Source organism: Trichosurus vulpecula, chromosome 9, assembly GCF_011100635.1.
Source record: "Trichosurus vulpecula isolate mTriVul1 chromosome 9, mTriVul1.pri, whole genome shotgun sequence".
Lineage (NCBI taxonomy): Eukaryota > Metazoa > Chordata > Mammalia > Diprotodontia > Phalangeridae > Trichosurus > Trichosurus vulpecula.
In genome coordinates, this window is record NC_050581.1 from 94,717,625 (window position 1) to 94,735,456 (window position 17,832).

The following is a 17,832-nucleotide window of genomic DNA, read 5'->3' on the forward strand; positions in this document are numbered from 1 at the left end:
AAATTTAAAGGTGTAAAGAAATATTTGGAATTTGGGTCTATGAAGAAAACGAATTTAGATAATTTATAGGCCAGATTCCCAAAATAATTATCAAGTTTTCATCCCACATTTGTATTTCCTTCAGGAATCCTCCCTTCATTCCCAGAGTCAGTAGCGATATTTTCTAGCTTGAATCTCACAACACTTATTTTTTAATCAATAAATTGATTAACATCTATTAAGCACCTACTATATGCCAGGTTCTATTCTACACTCAGAGGATCATGGGATCAGAAATTTAGGACTGCAATGAACCATAGAAGTCACCAAACAACGTCTCCCTCATTTTATTCATCATATAATCTTGTGTACTATAGTTCTCTGTGTATATGCCTCAGTCCTCTTATAGACTGTATATTATATAGGAGCAGGGAATCAGTATGTACTATTTAAAATTTGTTATCTCCTTGGTGGTTTACATGCAATAGTTACTCAATAAATGTTTAAACTGAATTGCTGAGCAGAGATGACTTTCAAGTGTTGTTGAAGCATAAGAAAAAAAAGTAACCAGATTTATTCAACGTACTTACTGTTAACACACAAAACAGATACCTGAACTCTTAAAAAGATGGTTTTTTTTAGATTATGTGGAGCAAATTGATTATACAGTCTGCACAGGGAAAGTTTTTGTTTTAACTCTCTCTTCTGCTTTTGAGTATTATCATGCAAAGGTAAAGGGATGCTTATGCCCTGAAGGTACAATCATCACAGGTCTGGGAAAACTCCAAGAGTTCTCAGACTCAAATCCCCCAAGATTGTTCTTCATAAAAAGAAAGAAAGCCTAAAAGCTTCTTTTTCAAGCTGTACATCCTCTGACTACATAACTCAATATGCAACTGTTTTGACTTTGCCCACAGAAGCAACTTAACTGCAAAACAAAATTATTCTTAATTTTTCTGGACATACAGGAGAATAACAGCAAGTCAGGTATTGAGAAACTCTATCTTGGGAAGGCTAGGCACATTAATGCACTGGTGACAGAACTGTGACTTGGCCTATCCATTCTGAAAAACAATTTAGACCTCTACTCCTGAAGTCACTAAAATATACATACCCTCTTTGAACCAGGGATATAATCACTATTAGGAATATATTTCAAAGAGGTACCAAGAGAGAAAAGGTCCCACATAAACAAAAATATCCATAGCAATACATTTGGTTATAGCAAAGAAACAGAGGGGTAAGTGGGTGCCCACCACTTAGAGAATGATAAAACAAATTATGCTATACTAATGTTAATAGGATATTATTGTGCCATTAGGAATAACAAATAAAAATAATTGCCAGAAAGCTGGGAAGAAGTGTGTGAACTTATGTAGAGTGAAATGAGCAGAACCAAGAGAATAACTATATGATAGCCCCATCACAATAATGTAAAGGAAGCTTTATGGAAGTGTGGCTAGAATACTGAACCTGGAGTCAAGTAGACTTTAGTCCAAATTTTGTTTGGCTGTGACACCCCAGACAAGTCACTTACCCTCATCTGCTTTAGTTTCCACTCATGTAAAATGGGGGTGATGACAGTGTTTACTTCTCAGAGTTGTGAGGACAAAGTGAGATAATATTTGTGAATTATTTAGCAAACCCTAAAGCACTTATAAAAATGCTAGCTATTAATCATAATTAAGGAAGATGACTTTGAAAGACATCAGACCACTGATAAATGCAGTGACCAGACATACCCTTAGAAAAATGATGATGAAACATGCCTCCTTTCCCTTGGTAGGGAAAAGATGGACTAGGATAGGTTAAAAACAACCTGGGGTCAATGAACTTGGTTGTTTAAAAAAATATTTTGATGACTATATTTCAATATATTTATTTTCTTTTTATCTGATTTATTTTATTTTGTACATTTAAAAATATTATTCTGGAAAGGAGTCCTATCCATAGCCTTCACCAGACTGCCAAAGGGGTCCAGGACAAACAAAACAAGGTTTAGAATCCCTGAACCAGAGGTACATAATGAGAGGGAAATTTTCAGGCATGGACAATGTACTGATTTATTTTGCTTGACACACTTGTTTGTTACAGAAACTTCTATCAGGGGCCAAAGTAGAGTGGGAGATTGAAGGACAATTAGTGGATAATAATAGAAATGTAGGAAAATGAGAGGATCAACAAATCATTAAAAAACAGAAGAAAATAAGAATAAGTCCAGAAGGGGGCAAAAATTGGGTGATTTTGTTGCTGCCTTCTAAAACATCACATACACTTTAAAAAAAACTCACCATTCCATATGAAACCTTTTTGCTTTCCTTTGTATAACGTTAAGTGCATAATAAAAAATAATTTTTTTATTAAATTACTGGATAATAAAGATGTTGGGAAAGTTTAACATCTTCAATTGTAATTCCATTGTAAATGTATGAGAAGCTCTCCCTTACCCTTCTCTTTTAAGTTTCCATGGTTTTCCATATGCTTTTGCTTAGCCATACTGGCTCCCTCCTTTAGTTGCATTTTCACAATAGATACAAAAGATGATCTGCTCCCAATATAGCAATTTTAAAAGCTTCTTATCTCAAAATGTTTATAAAAGATCATCACCTAAAATATTTATTACCTAATTGTACATGGTGCTCCCAACCTACATGTTATCCTCAAATCCTATCTCTCACTATTTCTCACACACTCCCAAATCCAGTATTGCTGCCCTATAGGGGCAGCTAAGTGACTCAGTGGAAATAGTACCCAACCTAGAGACAGAAAGACTCACCTTCCTGAGTTCAAATCTGGCCCCAGACACTTACTAGTTGTTTGTTTCCTCATCTACAAAATGAGCTGGAGAAGGAAATGGCAAACCATTTCAGTATCTTTGCCAAGAAAATCCCAAAATGGGGTCATGAAGAGTCAGACATGACTGAAAACAAGTGAACAACAACAATCTAGTTCACCTTTGTGACATTCCTCTAATATGCCTCCTTTTCTCTTGATACTGCCACCACTCCAGTGCAGGTCCTCATCACCTCACCCTTGTCTGATGACGGGTCTGCGTGTCTCAAGTTTCTCCCCAATCCACCCTATCCTCCATTCAGTTACCAAAGTGGCCATCTTCCTAAATCTCAAGTCTGATCAATTTGATTCCCTAGTCAGTATACTCCATGGTCTTGTTCTCGTTCAAAGCCCTTCAAAACCTGGAGCCCTGCCCCACATAATCCTTCCCAGTCTTTTTACACCTTACTCTCTGCCACAACCTCTTTGATCCATTCAGTGACACTGGTCTCCTAACTATTTCTCAAACAAGACATTCCATTTCTTCTCTCTAGGCATTTTCTCTGACTGTCCTCCATTCTTGGAATGACCTCCATCTTCATCTGTCTACTGGCTTCCCTAACTCCTTTCAATTTCCAACTAAAATCCTGCCTATTACAGCAAGCCTTTCTCAATCTGTATTAATTCCAGTGTCTCCCCTCTATTAATTATTTCCCATTGGTCCTGTTTATCCCTCATTTGTACCTATTTGTTTACCTGTTGTCTCCCCCATTGTATTGTGATCTCCTTGAGGGAAGGGACTGTCTTTTGCCTTTTTGTATCTTCAGTGATTACCGAAGTACCTCACACACAGGGGGCACTTAATAAATGCTTACTGACTGATTGTACTAGATTTTGTGGAATGAGAAAAGAATGCCAAAATTCCAGTTTATTCTAAATCATTTTGCTTATGAATCTGTCAAATTTCAAACTTACGAACAATCCACATCTTAAAAAAATGAAAACTGCACCTCTAGAATCTGTGTCTTAGATATACAGGAATCTAATGCTTAAATAAAAACACACAACAGGAAATATGATCAAACGTATGGATTCATTTACTTAAGATGTTAAAAATATGAAGATCTGGAATTCTATTTATATTTCATCTATCTCTAATGTTTTTTTTTTCATGGAGGGGATTAATGCTATTAGCTAGCTGTTTTACTGGCCAGTCATCAGTCTTTCCAGAAATACTTGGTATAACTATTTTGTCTTATGAAAATATCAAACTGAATTTCCTCAAGCATCTTGAGCAGACTATCATATATACTCTTGGTTGTTGTTTTTGCTAAACTTATTTTGATTACACTATGTAGAGTAGGAAGAAAATATCACTTTTGTTGATGTCTATTTAATGAATACTATGTATATGTATATGTATATGCTGAAATACAGGCAAATCACAAGAGCTCAAGAATATTTAAATGCTTTGTGGGCTTAAGTTTTAATACTTTAGACAGTATTAAAGCTGTTAACTTTGCTTAAGTTCCTAAGCATAGGCTTTATATCAAGATGACAAATCCAGATGCTTCTTCAATATGTAATGATCTATTTTCTTTCATTAATATACATACTCCCTCTGTCAATGCACACTGCAACCCCTCTATAACTGAACAGATGGCCCTCAAGACCCACTGTGGCTGAAGAATCCCCCCATATCCAGCCTTGTGATGTGACCCTCTGCATTTACTATGGACAGTCCTAAGAGAAGACACACAGAATCCATCACCAGGCCTGACACTAAAAGCCTTTCAGAGAAGACTTGAAATGACCTGCTAGAGTTTAGGTTCTATTAGCATCACCTTTGAGAGCTCAGGATCACCTCCAGGCCCCAAGGAGTTATCAGAGGTTTTTGTAGAAGATATCTACTTAAATTTTTCTGTTTCTTCTTCTTTTTGGCTTTAACAGTATAAGAAATAAAAAGTGAAGCATGTTTGGGAAAATTTGTCATGACAGGTGGACCTCTAACAAATGTGGGTTTTTTTAAATCTGCACCTTGTCTTTTCTTGCAAAGGCAAGAAATTTGATCATTTTGTTGCGAATTTACACAAATGCTGTAACCAACGATTTGGAATTGGTCCCAAATATGAAATGCAAAGAAGAATGAATCTATCAAACACTGAGAGTATTCAGTAAAATAAAACACCAAAAATGGTAGTAATCACAGAAATTTTTTCATACATAATAGGCACATGTTTCAAGTTTCAGACCTAGGGAAGCCTCCTTTTCCATAAATCTTTAGTAAAATACTGATTAGAGCACAGCTCTGATGCATTATTGAACAGCCAAACTCTTGCACAGTAATTGATGGTGGCACTCTGATTTAATGATCCTTATTTTTAAAGCTAATTAAAGAAATTGAGTTGCATGTTCAAAGGGGATTAGCTTAATGTGAGGAGACTATTTTGGACATAAAATGGCTCCTGGCTCCTGAATTAAATGATAGACAAAATGGAACAGAAAGCCTTTGGAAAATAAATACATTTATTTTCAGGTGCAGTAGAAATAAGTGAGTATGTTCTTTCCTCCATCTTTTCAAAAAGAAGTTTGATTAGAAATAATTATAAGATGTTAAGATATCCCACAAGGTCATTTTATCATACTCCAGCATGGCCATCTGGACAGTTCTTTTTGTACTTTGAAAGCAAAATTTTATTTCATTAAAGCCACAGTTTAACAAAATGTGCTAAATTACTTCTGACTAACATTGGCCATCATCGGGGAAAAGATCATTGGGTGGTTTCCCAGTTATCTTTTGATAATAATTCCCCACCACAGGAAAAATGAAGGAGAGGCATCATTTTGAAAAGCATATGCTGCTAGTGGCTCTGTATTAGTACCTCTATCTCTATGGCTGCAGGTGCATCACAGTGAATGAACTTTGCATGTGTTTATTTGTTTTTTTTTTAACTTCTCAGAGCTAAACAGGATCAACTCTCACCTAAGTAACTCAAGGTGGAAGGAAAATAATTCTTCATTTAATCCCTCTCCTTGATGTTTGATATTATTATAGACAGACGTACTGTCATATCCTCAATATTCCAGAAATGTTTAACTTGGCTTTTTGGGTTTTATTTGGTTTGGGAGTCAGAGAGAGAGAGTTTGGATTTGAAATCAGAAGTGCAGGGTTATGGTCCTGGCTATAACACTTGATAACTTGTGTGGCCCTGAGCAAAGTTATTGATCCTCTCCAAGCTTAAGTTTATTCAGTTGTAAAATAGGAGAACTAATATTTTTGCTAATGAAATTCAATGCAACAAACCTATACTGAACTCCTACTACACTTCAGGGGATGAGTAGATAAAGAGCTGTTCTTACAGTTAGGATGACCTGGGCTAAAGTCTCACTTTGAATATATACTGGTTGTGTGACCCTGAATACAATGAACCTCTCAGGGTCTACAGGCAACTATCTAAGATTATACAGTAAATTCAAGATATTCATTGTTAGAGAGTTTCCTTGCAGGGAGTAACCTGCCCTGATAAAACAACAGATGCTGACCCTAAAACAAAACAAACCAAGGCACTCAAAATATAAAGACCTAAAACATCTTTGACTTCAAGGAATTTACATTTTCCTGGGGGCAGGGATACGACATGCATGAAGAGAAGTAAAAAGAAGATAATTTGAAGAGAAAGAGACTCTTGAGAATGAGAAGAAACATGAAATATTCTAAGAGGCAAAGGTGGGAGGTAGGACATGAAAGGCATATAGAATGGCATCTCCAGAAGGGAGATGGAATGCTGAGTTCAGAACACAATTGGTCTAGAATGAAAAGCTTATGGAGAGATATGAATTAAGTCAGGAAAGGCAGTGTCCTAGGATGACAGATATGGAAGTAGAAGGGACATTAGAGGTACCTAGTCCAACCATTTAACCTATAAATGAAGAAATTGAGGTCCAGAGTAGTAAAGTGCCCAAGATCTCACAAGTAGGTACTTAAAAAAGCAAGGTTTGAACCCAAGTTCTCTGATTTAAAAAACAGTATTCTTGCCACTGGAGGGAAGTATTGTACAAATAGTAAAGCACTATAGAAATGTGAGTCAGTATGCCACAAAACGCTATGAACTTAAGCTAGTGGTCAACCTTGCAGGTTTCGGTGACGGATGTAAAGGATGGCCTGTATATATTCCCTCCTAAGAAGGATCTTTCCATCTTTATTCACCGGATCAAGTTTCCCCAATGTGCTTGACCTTTCTTAAATCTGTGAAAGAACTATGTCCATAAAATAATTAGGTATTACATATTTTACTAAACATCATTAATCTGTGCAGAATTGCATTAAGATAGTAGAAATGGACCAATAGAATTTTTAATCTGAAGGACAGAAAGGAATAGGCAATTGTTTGATTACTGTTTCTCATTCTAAAGATGTGGAAACTAAAACCAAAAGTTTGTATGTTTTTTTTTTAATTCCCTAAAAAATAAATAGGGAATACAAAATAGGCTAATTGGTAACATTAGATTTGAGAGTCTGGGGAGGGACTATAAATTGGAAGGAATTAACTATTTCTTTAAAAGGAAGGGGACAGAGCCTATGATTGATTTCTAAGAACCCTTCCAACTCTAATCTATTACCTTGATTAATGTTGTGTCTATACAAATGAAATAAGTGATTTGTGACATGTTTGGTGTGCTTATTATATCCATTTAGTGGCCAAATCTGAAAACTTCATGATCAATCAGATTAATGTTTATGAAAAATGACTATAGCTAAGAATGCTGAATTAGGTACAATGACATCGCTTCTAATTCAATGGCCATAAATAGTCATAGATAAGTTAAATATTGCTGAAATTGTCTTGGTTCAGTGGTCATGAATTAAGAAGTGGGAGGTACAGTGTATAGAGTATATATAGACCCGGAGTCAGGAGGACCTTAAGTCCAAATCTAGCCTCAGACAAATGCTACCTATGACTCTGGGCAAGTCACTTAAATTTTGCCTGCCTCTATTTCCTTATCTGCAAAATGAAGATAATATCTCCATCCAAGGTTGTTGTGAGGATAAAGTTTGTAAAATGCTTTACAAACCTTAAACTGCTATACAAAGTAGCTATCATTATTACCTTGATCACATGAACCTTAGTGATGTTATCCAGGTGGCTGGTTGTTTTACTTATTTTCATTTAAGTTAATTTTCTATGTATAGCAAATATTTTAGTCTCACTCAGATGACAAGGAAAATAAAGTATATTAAGATTTTTCTTACTAAGAGATCTTTTGTGAGAATCAGGTAAATAAAAAGTTCCCTAAGCAACAAAAACAGAGCCCAAGAACTTTATAGGACTGTCCATTGCTCATTAACTATTTGTTCTTACTTTACATATAATTATAAAAATTTCAATATTTTAGTTATAATTTTTTTATAATACATGAGGTATCCCAAAAGTCTCATAAAGCATTAGTATATGCTATGTGATTACGTATTATGTCATTTATAAATATAATTTAAATTTTAATAATATATATATGTATATATATACACACAAATTCTATGTTTTCTGGCCCTGCTATAAATTAGAAGCAAAAAATCTGAGAGGAGGGATGTGAGAAGCTACTGTATAATGAGAAGTAAAATAACTTGCCCAACGGCACAAAAGTCATAAAAGAACCCAGGTTTAGTATGCATTTGGGATTTTTTTTCTCTATCAGTTCCACTGTATTGACTACTAACCTGCTTTCTCCTATTGGGGAAAGAATTTGGAAATTAACATTTAGCAAGATGTACATTTCTTTCATCTACAGAACCTCATCAATACTTTTTGTCATACTATGACTCCTAGTACTTACTGCTGCACTTATCTCATTAAGTAGCAGATTCAAATCTAGGTCCTTTTACTCTAAATCCAGTCATTTTGTCAACTTCCTTACATTCATGAATTATGACCTCATAGCACCAGCTCAGTATCTGTCTCCAAAAACTTTATTTCAAACTAGCAGAGTCAAAATGCCCTCTGAGGTCAGTAGCAAGTTTTGGCTCTCATCCCAAATCTGAAAGGTCATTTAACTTTGTCACTAAAATTCCCCCCAGCACCATTTGCTGTTTTAGACATGCATGCACAAACACACATACTGGCCTAAAATAGCAAGATGGTGTTGCATTTTAATCCAGTGCTACATAAAAAGCTTGCCCAGGAAAAAGCAAGAATTTTAGTCCCTTCTTTCAAGTACTCTATATTTACATACTTTTAGTTAAAGGAACAAACATTCAAAAGCTGTTATTGAACCAAAAATAAAGTACTCAAAATTCCTACAGTAAATAAACTTCATGGTAAATGTAAAAACATATAAGTGATTCTCTTTCATTATCTGAGGTTGCTTTTTAAATTTCTCTTAGATAAGGGATAAGAAATTATTCACTTTCTTCACTGGTCATTGTTTCGTTCAATTATTTTTTTTTAAATCCTAAACGCACTGGTATTAGGAATACCTGCTGTGGAAATTCTATCCAGAAATGCTGATGGGCAATTCATTAACTTAGCATTTTCAAAAATTACCCAGGGTGCTAAAAATTAAATGATTTGACCATGCTCATAAGATGTCACCGAGGCAGGACCTACACCTAAGAATCACTTTTTTCAGGGCTCTCTCTCTAATCCAATATTGCTCATTGCCTTCTACATTTCTCCTATTATTACCTTATGGCAATAAAACTTATAGAATGCTCAAAAATACTGTTAATTTTCAAAAGATGTATAAATCATCCCACTAAAAATGGAGGATGTTTTTTAATGGGATAAAGATATATTTCCCATCTTTCTGTTGCCTTCCCATCAACAGCAAGTCAGAATTCCATCTACGCATTTGAGGAGACAGCAGTAATTTCCCCTTCAGGGATAGTAGGTTTACCAATGAATAAACTCCATTCCAAACTCAAAATAAGTTTTGGATGTATCTACTTTTTGGTGTAGTATTTCTGCCCAATTCCTCGTAAAATTAAAATCCACTTACGTTAAGTGGTCAAAAAATCTGAACAAACAGTTCTTAAAAAAAGAATTGCAAATATCAACAGACATATAAAAGATCTTTTCAAATAACTAATGGGAAAAGAAACTGAAGTTCCATCTTATACCCAGCTAAGAAGCAAAGACAACCAAAAATAGCAAATCAGTGGTGGAAGGGCTATGGACAGACAAGCACACTGATAATGGAGTTTTGAATTGCTTCAACCATTCTGTAAAGTAGTCTGGAATTATGTTAAGAAAGAGATGAAAATGTCCAGACCCTTTCACTTAGAAATCCCCTTCTATCAAAGACAGAAAGTGAGGTTCTAAAATATTCAGAGTAGCACTTACTGTAATTTTATCTTGAGAATTTCCTGTCATCTATGGAAATAATTGGAAAAGACACCAATGTCACAAACTAGTGTTGTATGGTTTTCAGTTACTCTCATTGTCATACTCAGTAGGCACTCACTAATTATACAGTCGCTCAGACATTAGTGTGATTTTTCCGTAGATATAACTCAAATGATAGGACATATTTATAAGGCATCTAAAGAAAAAGAGATGGTCAAGGCCTAAGCTACTACTTTTCAATTTAACAAACATTAAATACTTAATATATGCAAGAAACCATACCAGGTACAGGGAGTGCTGGGAGATACAAAGACAAAAAAAATCCCTGCTGTCAAGGGACACATCATATAAATGTGCACCTGGATAAGAAACAATTTGAGGAGAAAGCCCTAAAAACTGGGATTGGGAAAGAATTCTGGATCCTTTAGAAGAATGATACCCAGGCTGAACCTTATAAGAAGCTGGAAAAAACCAAGAGGCTGGGTTGGGGAAGCTGTGTATCCCTTCCAGCCAGGCATGGGGAGCAATTTATGCATTGGCAAAAAGGAAGCAGGAGAGATGAGTGACAATTATAGAGAAAAGCAAGAAGGCCAGTTTGGCTGTGATGTAGAGAATATGAAAGAAGTCATATGAAATAACTTCTGAAAAGGCAGGCCAAGGCCAGATTGTGTTGGGCCTTCCTTAAATGACTAATTAACTGCCAAGTTTATGCTTTGGAGGGTTTTTTGGTTTTGTTTTTCTATCCTCTAGACAATAGAGAGCTACTGGGGATTTCTGCACAAGGAAGTGGCCTAGACCTATAAATATCAGCCTATTTTATCTTACTTTTGGAAATCAGTAAGACAGTGTTTTATGTGGAGAGGAAATACATTAAAACTATCATCTTTAAACATTTAAGGAGTTTTAATTTTGCCCCTTTTGGCCTTTTTTATTGATGCCTCTCGGTTACACATCAATTCACTTCTGAATACATCAGTCTTTCCGCTCTCCTAACCATTTAGTCTTCCCTTGTAACAAAGATCCAAAAAGAAAAAGAAACTAGGTGATCAAAGGCAACCAAGTGATCCACAACTGACAGCACACGCAATATCCCACCTCCACGGTCCCCTAGCTCTGCAGCAAGGGAAGGGACACATTTTCTGGACACACTCAATTTTAGTTATTATTTTCATTTGTATTATTGCAGCTACTGCATATATTGTTTAAATGATTCTGCTAATTTCCCTCTATATTAGTTCCTATAAGTTTTCCTATCACATCCATATACCACAGCTTATGTCATACATATTCTCCATACATATAAATAGGTAATTCAACAATCTTTTGGGGCAGGGAGGAGGTACAACAGAAACCTCACAATATCAAGCACATAGTTAAGTATTGCAACTCAAAAAAAAATGGATTTCAATTATACATGGACCATGATTCCAGATAACCAGTACATAAAATACCTATGTGATTCATGTAATCCTGTTTTTGACCTAAATTATCTTCACCATTTTATCATCTACTCACTTTGTTTGTATAGACATTGACAAGAGTCTTCTGAAAACTTTTTAAGCTTCAACATAGAGATATTTGTGATAACTATAAATCATAGTTTTGCTGCAAACAACTTAAGAGACAACATGGCACAGCAGAGGTAATGCTGGATCTGAAGTCTTTCGGGTTCAAATGCTATCTCTACCACTTACCTTTGGGGTCCTATGCCTCTCACTTTATAAAACCCCAGGCCTGTTTCCTCAACCATAATTTGAAGGAGTTGTGATTGATGATTTCAAAGGTCTCATCTTACTCTAAATCTATCATACTATGAAATGAATCCAAAAGAAAAAAAGAGTATATGTATATATATGTATATAATACACATACATATATGTATTATATACATATATATATATATACAGTCTTTGGCCATTTCATCTGACAAAGCAATGAATTTCTGAGGAAACTGGATTTTGCCTGTACTGGGTCTGAGAAGTTCCACAGACTGCAGAGCCAAAGTACAATACCCTTATGGCTGGCAAGTTTCTATGATTAAACCATTAACGTGTTTATTCCTGCCCCCCCTCCCCCACAATAGCTGGATTTTGGTCATGAATAAGCACTAAGCCCTGGGGTGATTAGCTATAATAATGATTCAGTGACAGTAGGTCTACTGCTTGAAAATGTGCATTTGACAGATCATTGACACACAGTCAGAGTCCTTTTCACTTAAATGGGAATTGTGCAATAGGGCAATGAATTGAGACCGTTAGAGATTATCTGGGTTTAACAGCACGTCCTTTTAGCTGGCAGTTATAACAATATACCAAGTAGCAGAATTAAACAGAGGCATCAATTATACCCCCTGACCTGTTAGTATTTTTGACAATATTTAAATAGCACATCCCTTTAGGGCACGGCTTTTATGCCCTCTTCGTTACACACCTGTCAAGTATTTAATTTGCCAAAGGAAACAGTTTGATTTCCAAGGGCAATCTTAATATTGAAGTAGCAAATTGGGAAAATTGAACCTTATTGAATAGAAGTAATGAGAAGAATCTGAGGAAAAAAAATAGTAGGCTTAATTCAATGTGGCATGCGCGCATCTGTCATTGACGCAATGCGATCAAGTTCCCCAATATGTTGCATGTACCTCAGGCTTATAAATTATTCACTTTCTTCTCTTCTCAGGGACATAGAGGCATGTTAAAGAAGGCTCATCTAGGGGCTCAAATTTCTAGCTTGAAGGACTATACAAAGATTGTGCCTAGGAAAACTCACCTGTTGTGATAAGTGAAGATAAAAACAAATGCCTGATCACTGTTGTCAGAGCTTAGTGCAGGACTTCCTTATTTTAATATGAATAAAATGCATTTTTTTTTTAAAAATGGTAGCAGCTGGGTGACACAAGATAGAATGCTGTATCTGGAATCAGGAAGACCTTAGTTCATATCTGTCCTTAAACACTTACTAGCCATGTGGCTCTGGACAGGTCACTTAATGACTACCTGCTTCAGTTTCCTCAACTATAAAATGGAAATGCTTACAGCACCTACCTCCCAGGATTATTGTGAAGATAAAATGAGATATTCTTAAAGTGTTCTACACATCTTAAAACAAAATATAAATGCTAGCAGTTAACATGATTACTAAATTACCATAAGAGGATAAAATCTGGGGTCAAAATATACTTGAGACAGCATATAATCTGATTCCTCATTTTCCAAATAAAAAAACTGAGTTACAAAGAGGTGATGTGACTTGACCAAAATCACAGGTAAATATGTAGCACAGCATGGATTAAAATCCTCTGAGGCTTAAATCCAATGTCCTTTCCACAATACCATAAAGAGGAGATCAAAGAAGAAACAAGACCTTCCTTTTTTTTTTTTTTTTTTTGGTAAACTTTGGCAAAGGAAAAAAAAACTAATATAATAAGACCCAGGATATTCAGAAAGAAATGAATTAGAACAAATAAATAAAATGACACAAATGAATCAGGTAAGGAAGTACTTAATGTTTCTAGATACTGATAAAGTTGATGACTATGGTGAAATATGACTGAAAGTGCCAACCCTTTCATAGGGGCAAAGGAGAAATTTCTCCTACTTCTTTTATGTCTCTCTGTAAGTGCTGTACATGAAACAAGTATTTAAGGTACACTTGTTAAATATAAAGAAAAGAGAAATATGGATGTTAATTCTCCCTCTACATGAAAGAAGTAGTAGATAAAATTACTTTCAAAAGTATACCTAATTCCTCCCATTCATTCTAATTTTTCTATATGACGTGACTAATGTGAAAATATGTTTAATAAGAATTTACATGTAGAGCCTATATTGGATTGCACATGATCTTGAGGAGGGGGGAAGGGAGACAGAGAAAATTTAAAACTTATAGAAGAGAATGTTGAAAACTAAAAATAAATTAATTAATTTATAAAAAAGTATACCTAAGACACTTTCCCAGAATGCACCTTCACAATTTATCTCTCTACTATGTAGATAGTGACTGGGATAACTTCAGATAAGCTATAGATGAATCTTATAAAACTGAAGAGGACCAATAATTACTGCTAGAGTTTAGAGCAGAAGTTGTTAACCTTTTTTTGTGTAATTGAAACTTTTGGCATTCTAGTGAAGTCCACGGACCCATTCTCAGAATAATGCTTTCAAATGCTCAAAATAAAATACAAAGAAAATAATTATATTGAAATAAAGGTGTAATTTTATTTCAGCATCAGAGTTTCCCTGAAATATTATTGGTGGACTCTGGGCTAACAATCCATGTTCTAGAATAATTTTTTTTTTTACCATTCCATCCACGGTATGCTTGATAAACAAAACAAAACAATACATCAGACATTGCCTTCCTATCTTTGCTTCTCAGTGAATTCTCCCCTCCAACATTAAATTGACTAAAAATTAAATTAAATCAACAAGTATTTATTAAGCACCTACTATGTGCTGTGCTAAGCAATGGAGGAGGAATTTCAGGAAGAGCAATGGGATAAAAAATATGAGAGAACTTCAGAAAAGGCAAACACCAGGCTTCTTTTATTTACTGGTTATGTTTACTACTACTTTTTTCCATTTGGGATGTTCCTCTAATTAAATTTAAAAATGCTTTTATATATTATTTCTCAATTTTTTATGGTCATCTAACAAAAGAAATAAAACTGAAAAAATAAAAACTCAACATAAGCAAGATATTTATATCTTGGGCCTTGATAATTCATAAAGCTTGTCAACCCATTGTACAAATTGGTTTCTTTAAGCATTCACTTTAATTATTTTTCAAGGGAACAATTACATAAGCTCTTCATAGTCTACTTAAATATAACCAAAATACCAAAGGTCTTTCATGAATCGAAGATTTACTGAGAAGAAATTATTCCACAAGCCTTCCTCAATCTATTTCTCATAATTTCTAAATTAGGACTTCAACTCTCACCTCTGTTCAGACCTAAATCATGAACCTTTCAAAAAGTATTTGGCTGAAGCTGCTCCTCCTTAAATCACTGAATCTTCAAACTACTTTGTGACTTTAAAAAGTGTTTGTGCTATCTCACTCATTAAAGTGGCAAACTAATGTTTCTCAATAATTTGCAACATGATCATAAAAACACTGTAACAATGCCAAAATTGATTGTAATTACTATTAAATTGACTTAAAAGTTTGTATGAGAAAAAATAATAAAAACCTGTGTTCAAAATAATGACCTGGATAGGTCAAAATATCTGGGAAAATTAATAATAGAAATTGAAATATGGCTAATTTATTTGAGTTCAGAGCATGCACACCCTCAGGTTCCATATGGTCAATGTGATACATTCCATTCTAATTTAAATGCTTGAAAGTTTCTTTTCTATAAAAATTCCAAATAAAAATTGTGAACATAAAAAAATAGAATGCTGTGTTACATTTGGAAGTTCGAATGTTTATCACCATCTGACGCTGTCATGGGAAGCAATTGCTCCTTACACTCCTTTAAGAAGTGAGAATTTGCAACACCACCAACTGATGACAATGTAATTATCCCTCATACTGTCAAAATAGAGGTGCTTTCCCTTCCTTACATACATGATTACACATGCAAATCCAAGCTTATCAGAAATAGTGTAAGGAAGGGGATCAAGCGTTTGGATGGGAATGAACAACATCACATGAACAATAAACCCTAGTGATGGAGACCACATCTACACACAGCTCTCTATCTTAAACATATTTGTATCATTCTCTTCTTCTGTAGGAATTCATTCTTTGGCATCCAGACAGCTTTCAACAGAATGTCATATCATCCACAATATACAGCAATAACCATGGCAAAAAATAACTAGGGGAAGAAAAAAGCCACAGTGAATCTGAATGTCTCATTTTGGGCTTAAATGATTTAATTAACTATTCATTAACACATACAAAAATCAGCCTTTCAGAAAAATAAAAGGGATAGTGGCCAAGCAATTTCTGGAATGCCTACTTAGATGGGTCATGTCCTACCTGGTCTTTCAGCTGCTGAACTGATGTCTGAAGGTTCAGAATCTGACTGAAGAGAGGGCTCTGCAGGACTGACTTTAGGAGACTCAGCTTGTCTTCATTTGCTATATCTCCACGTTCCCGCAGTTTAGCCTGCAATCGCTCTGCTGCTTGTAGGGCCCGGCTGGTGTCTGCAACAAAATGTATTAGTAGTCAGTAGTAGGATAAAAAAGGATTCAAATCATAATAAATTTTTGTTGACTGATTGACTGATAGTAAGACAACCATCTATTCAAATAAAACAATGAAACTATATCCATTCTCACCAAAATAATAATGACAGTTCAGATTTACATAGGGCCTTTATGAACTGTTACACATACATTATATTTTATTTTTATATGAACTCTATGAAGCAGTTTAAAAAAGTATTATCCTCCATTATACAGATGGAGAAACTAAGGTACAGAAGAATTAAGTGGTTTGCCAAAAGTCACATGGATTGTTAATAACAAAGCTGACAGGCGAACTCCCACCATCTGACCCCAAATCCAGTGTTTTTTCCACCATCTCATGATGCCTCTCACAAAAACCTCATAGGAGAACCATAAAAGGTGGAGATTAACTTGCTACTAAAAAATATACTCATTCAAGTCTGGCATGACTAATGGCAAAAAAAGTAAAAGGAAAGAAGAGAGAAGAAAGAAAAGAAAATGAAAAATTGCTTGACAGAACACTTTGCAGTAGAAAAGAAACTGGAAGTAGATGCCTATTAACTGGGGAATAAATAAATTGTGGTACATGAATTAATGGACTATTATTGGCCAGTAATAAATGATAAAAAGGATGAATACAGAGAAATATGGAAGGATTTAAGTAAACTAATGTAAAATTAAGTAAGCAGAGCCTTACTCCTTTGAAGAGATGTGTGAGAGGAATAAGGTGGAGAAAGAGGGAGTGGTACCTCTAGAATATTGCATTTAATATCAGTTGTTTATGATGTCTTTACCAGTTTTGCTGGATTTTTCCTCTTCTTTTTTTTTCTTTTTTTAAAGTTATTTTTGATAAAGAAAGAGGACTGAAGAGAGGGATACAAGGGGAAATCTTAGAGATATAAAAACAAATTACATCAATAAAAATTTATTTTTAAAAAGATGCATGCAGACATTTAACCTATTCAATATAAGATTTAATTCCATTTTCCTTTCTCTCCTTTTTTAAATTAAAAAAACTATTTTACTTAGAGCGTATGTGAATTTAAATACTAGCAATTTCCACTTTCACACACAAGTATGTGTTCAATCAGAATGAATTTTATTACTCTGACATTTTCTTGTTTCTTGACTATAAAAAGAAAAAAGAGAAGCTCATTATTAAATGGATTCAAATATACTGTATATCATGCCATCAGCACTAAACCAGAGCTAACCTATAAAGTAGCCATTGGTTTTATTCTTCCATTACAAGGATCATAGACCTAGAGAGCTTGAATGGAGCTCAAAGACATTATAGTCCAGTCTCCTCAATTTCACAGACAAGAAAACTGGACTCATGTAGACTAAGTCACTCTCCCAAGGTCATAGAGGTAGTATTAGGGATGTGACTGAACCCAGGTCCTCTGACTCCACAGCTAGTTTTCTATATGTGATAGGATCAGATGAACCGTATGAAACAGATCATTCTGAACTGATTCAAGAGTCTTCAAAAAGCTAAAGGGGTGAGACTGACATTTGTCCCTAAAGAAACTAACAATAAAAAAAAAAATCTTGGCAACTGGTCC

At 34.8% G+C, this 17,832-nt stretch overlaps 1 protein-coding gene across 11 annotated transcripts in view; it reads right to left on the reverse strand.

Annotated features, from left to right (window-relative positions):
• The window catches only part of MPDZ (multiple PDZ domain crumbs cell polarity complex component), a 228,186-nt gene that overhangs the window by 175,617 nt on the left and 34,737 nt on the right, over positions 1-17,832 (reverse strand). For all 11 annotated transcript variants that reach the window (XM_036737847.1, XM_036737846.1, XM_036737842.1 and 8 more), the window contains exon 3: positions 16,077-16,243. In XM_036737847.1, coding sequence (XP_036593742.1) covers positions 16,077-16,243 — 167 coding nt within the window. The remainder of the gene's footprint in view (positions 1-16,076; positions 16,244-17,832) is intronic.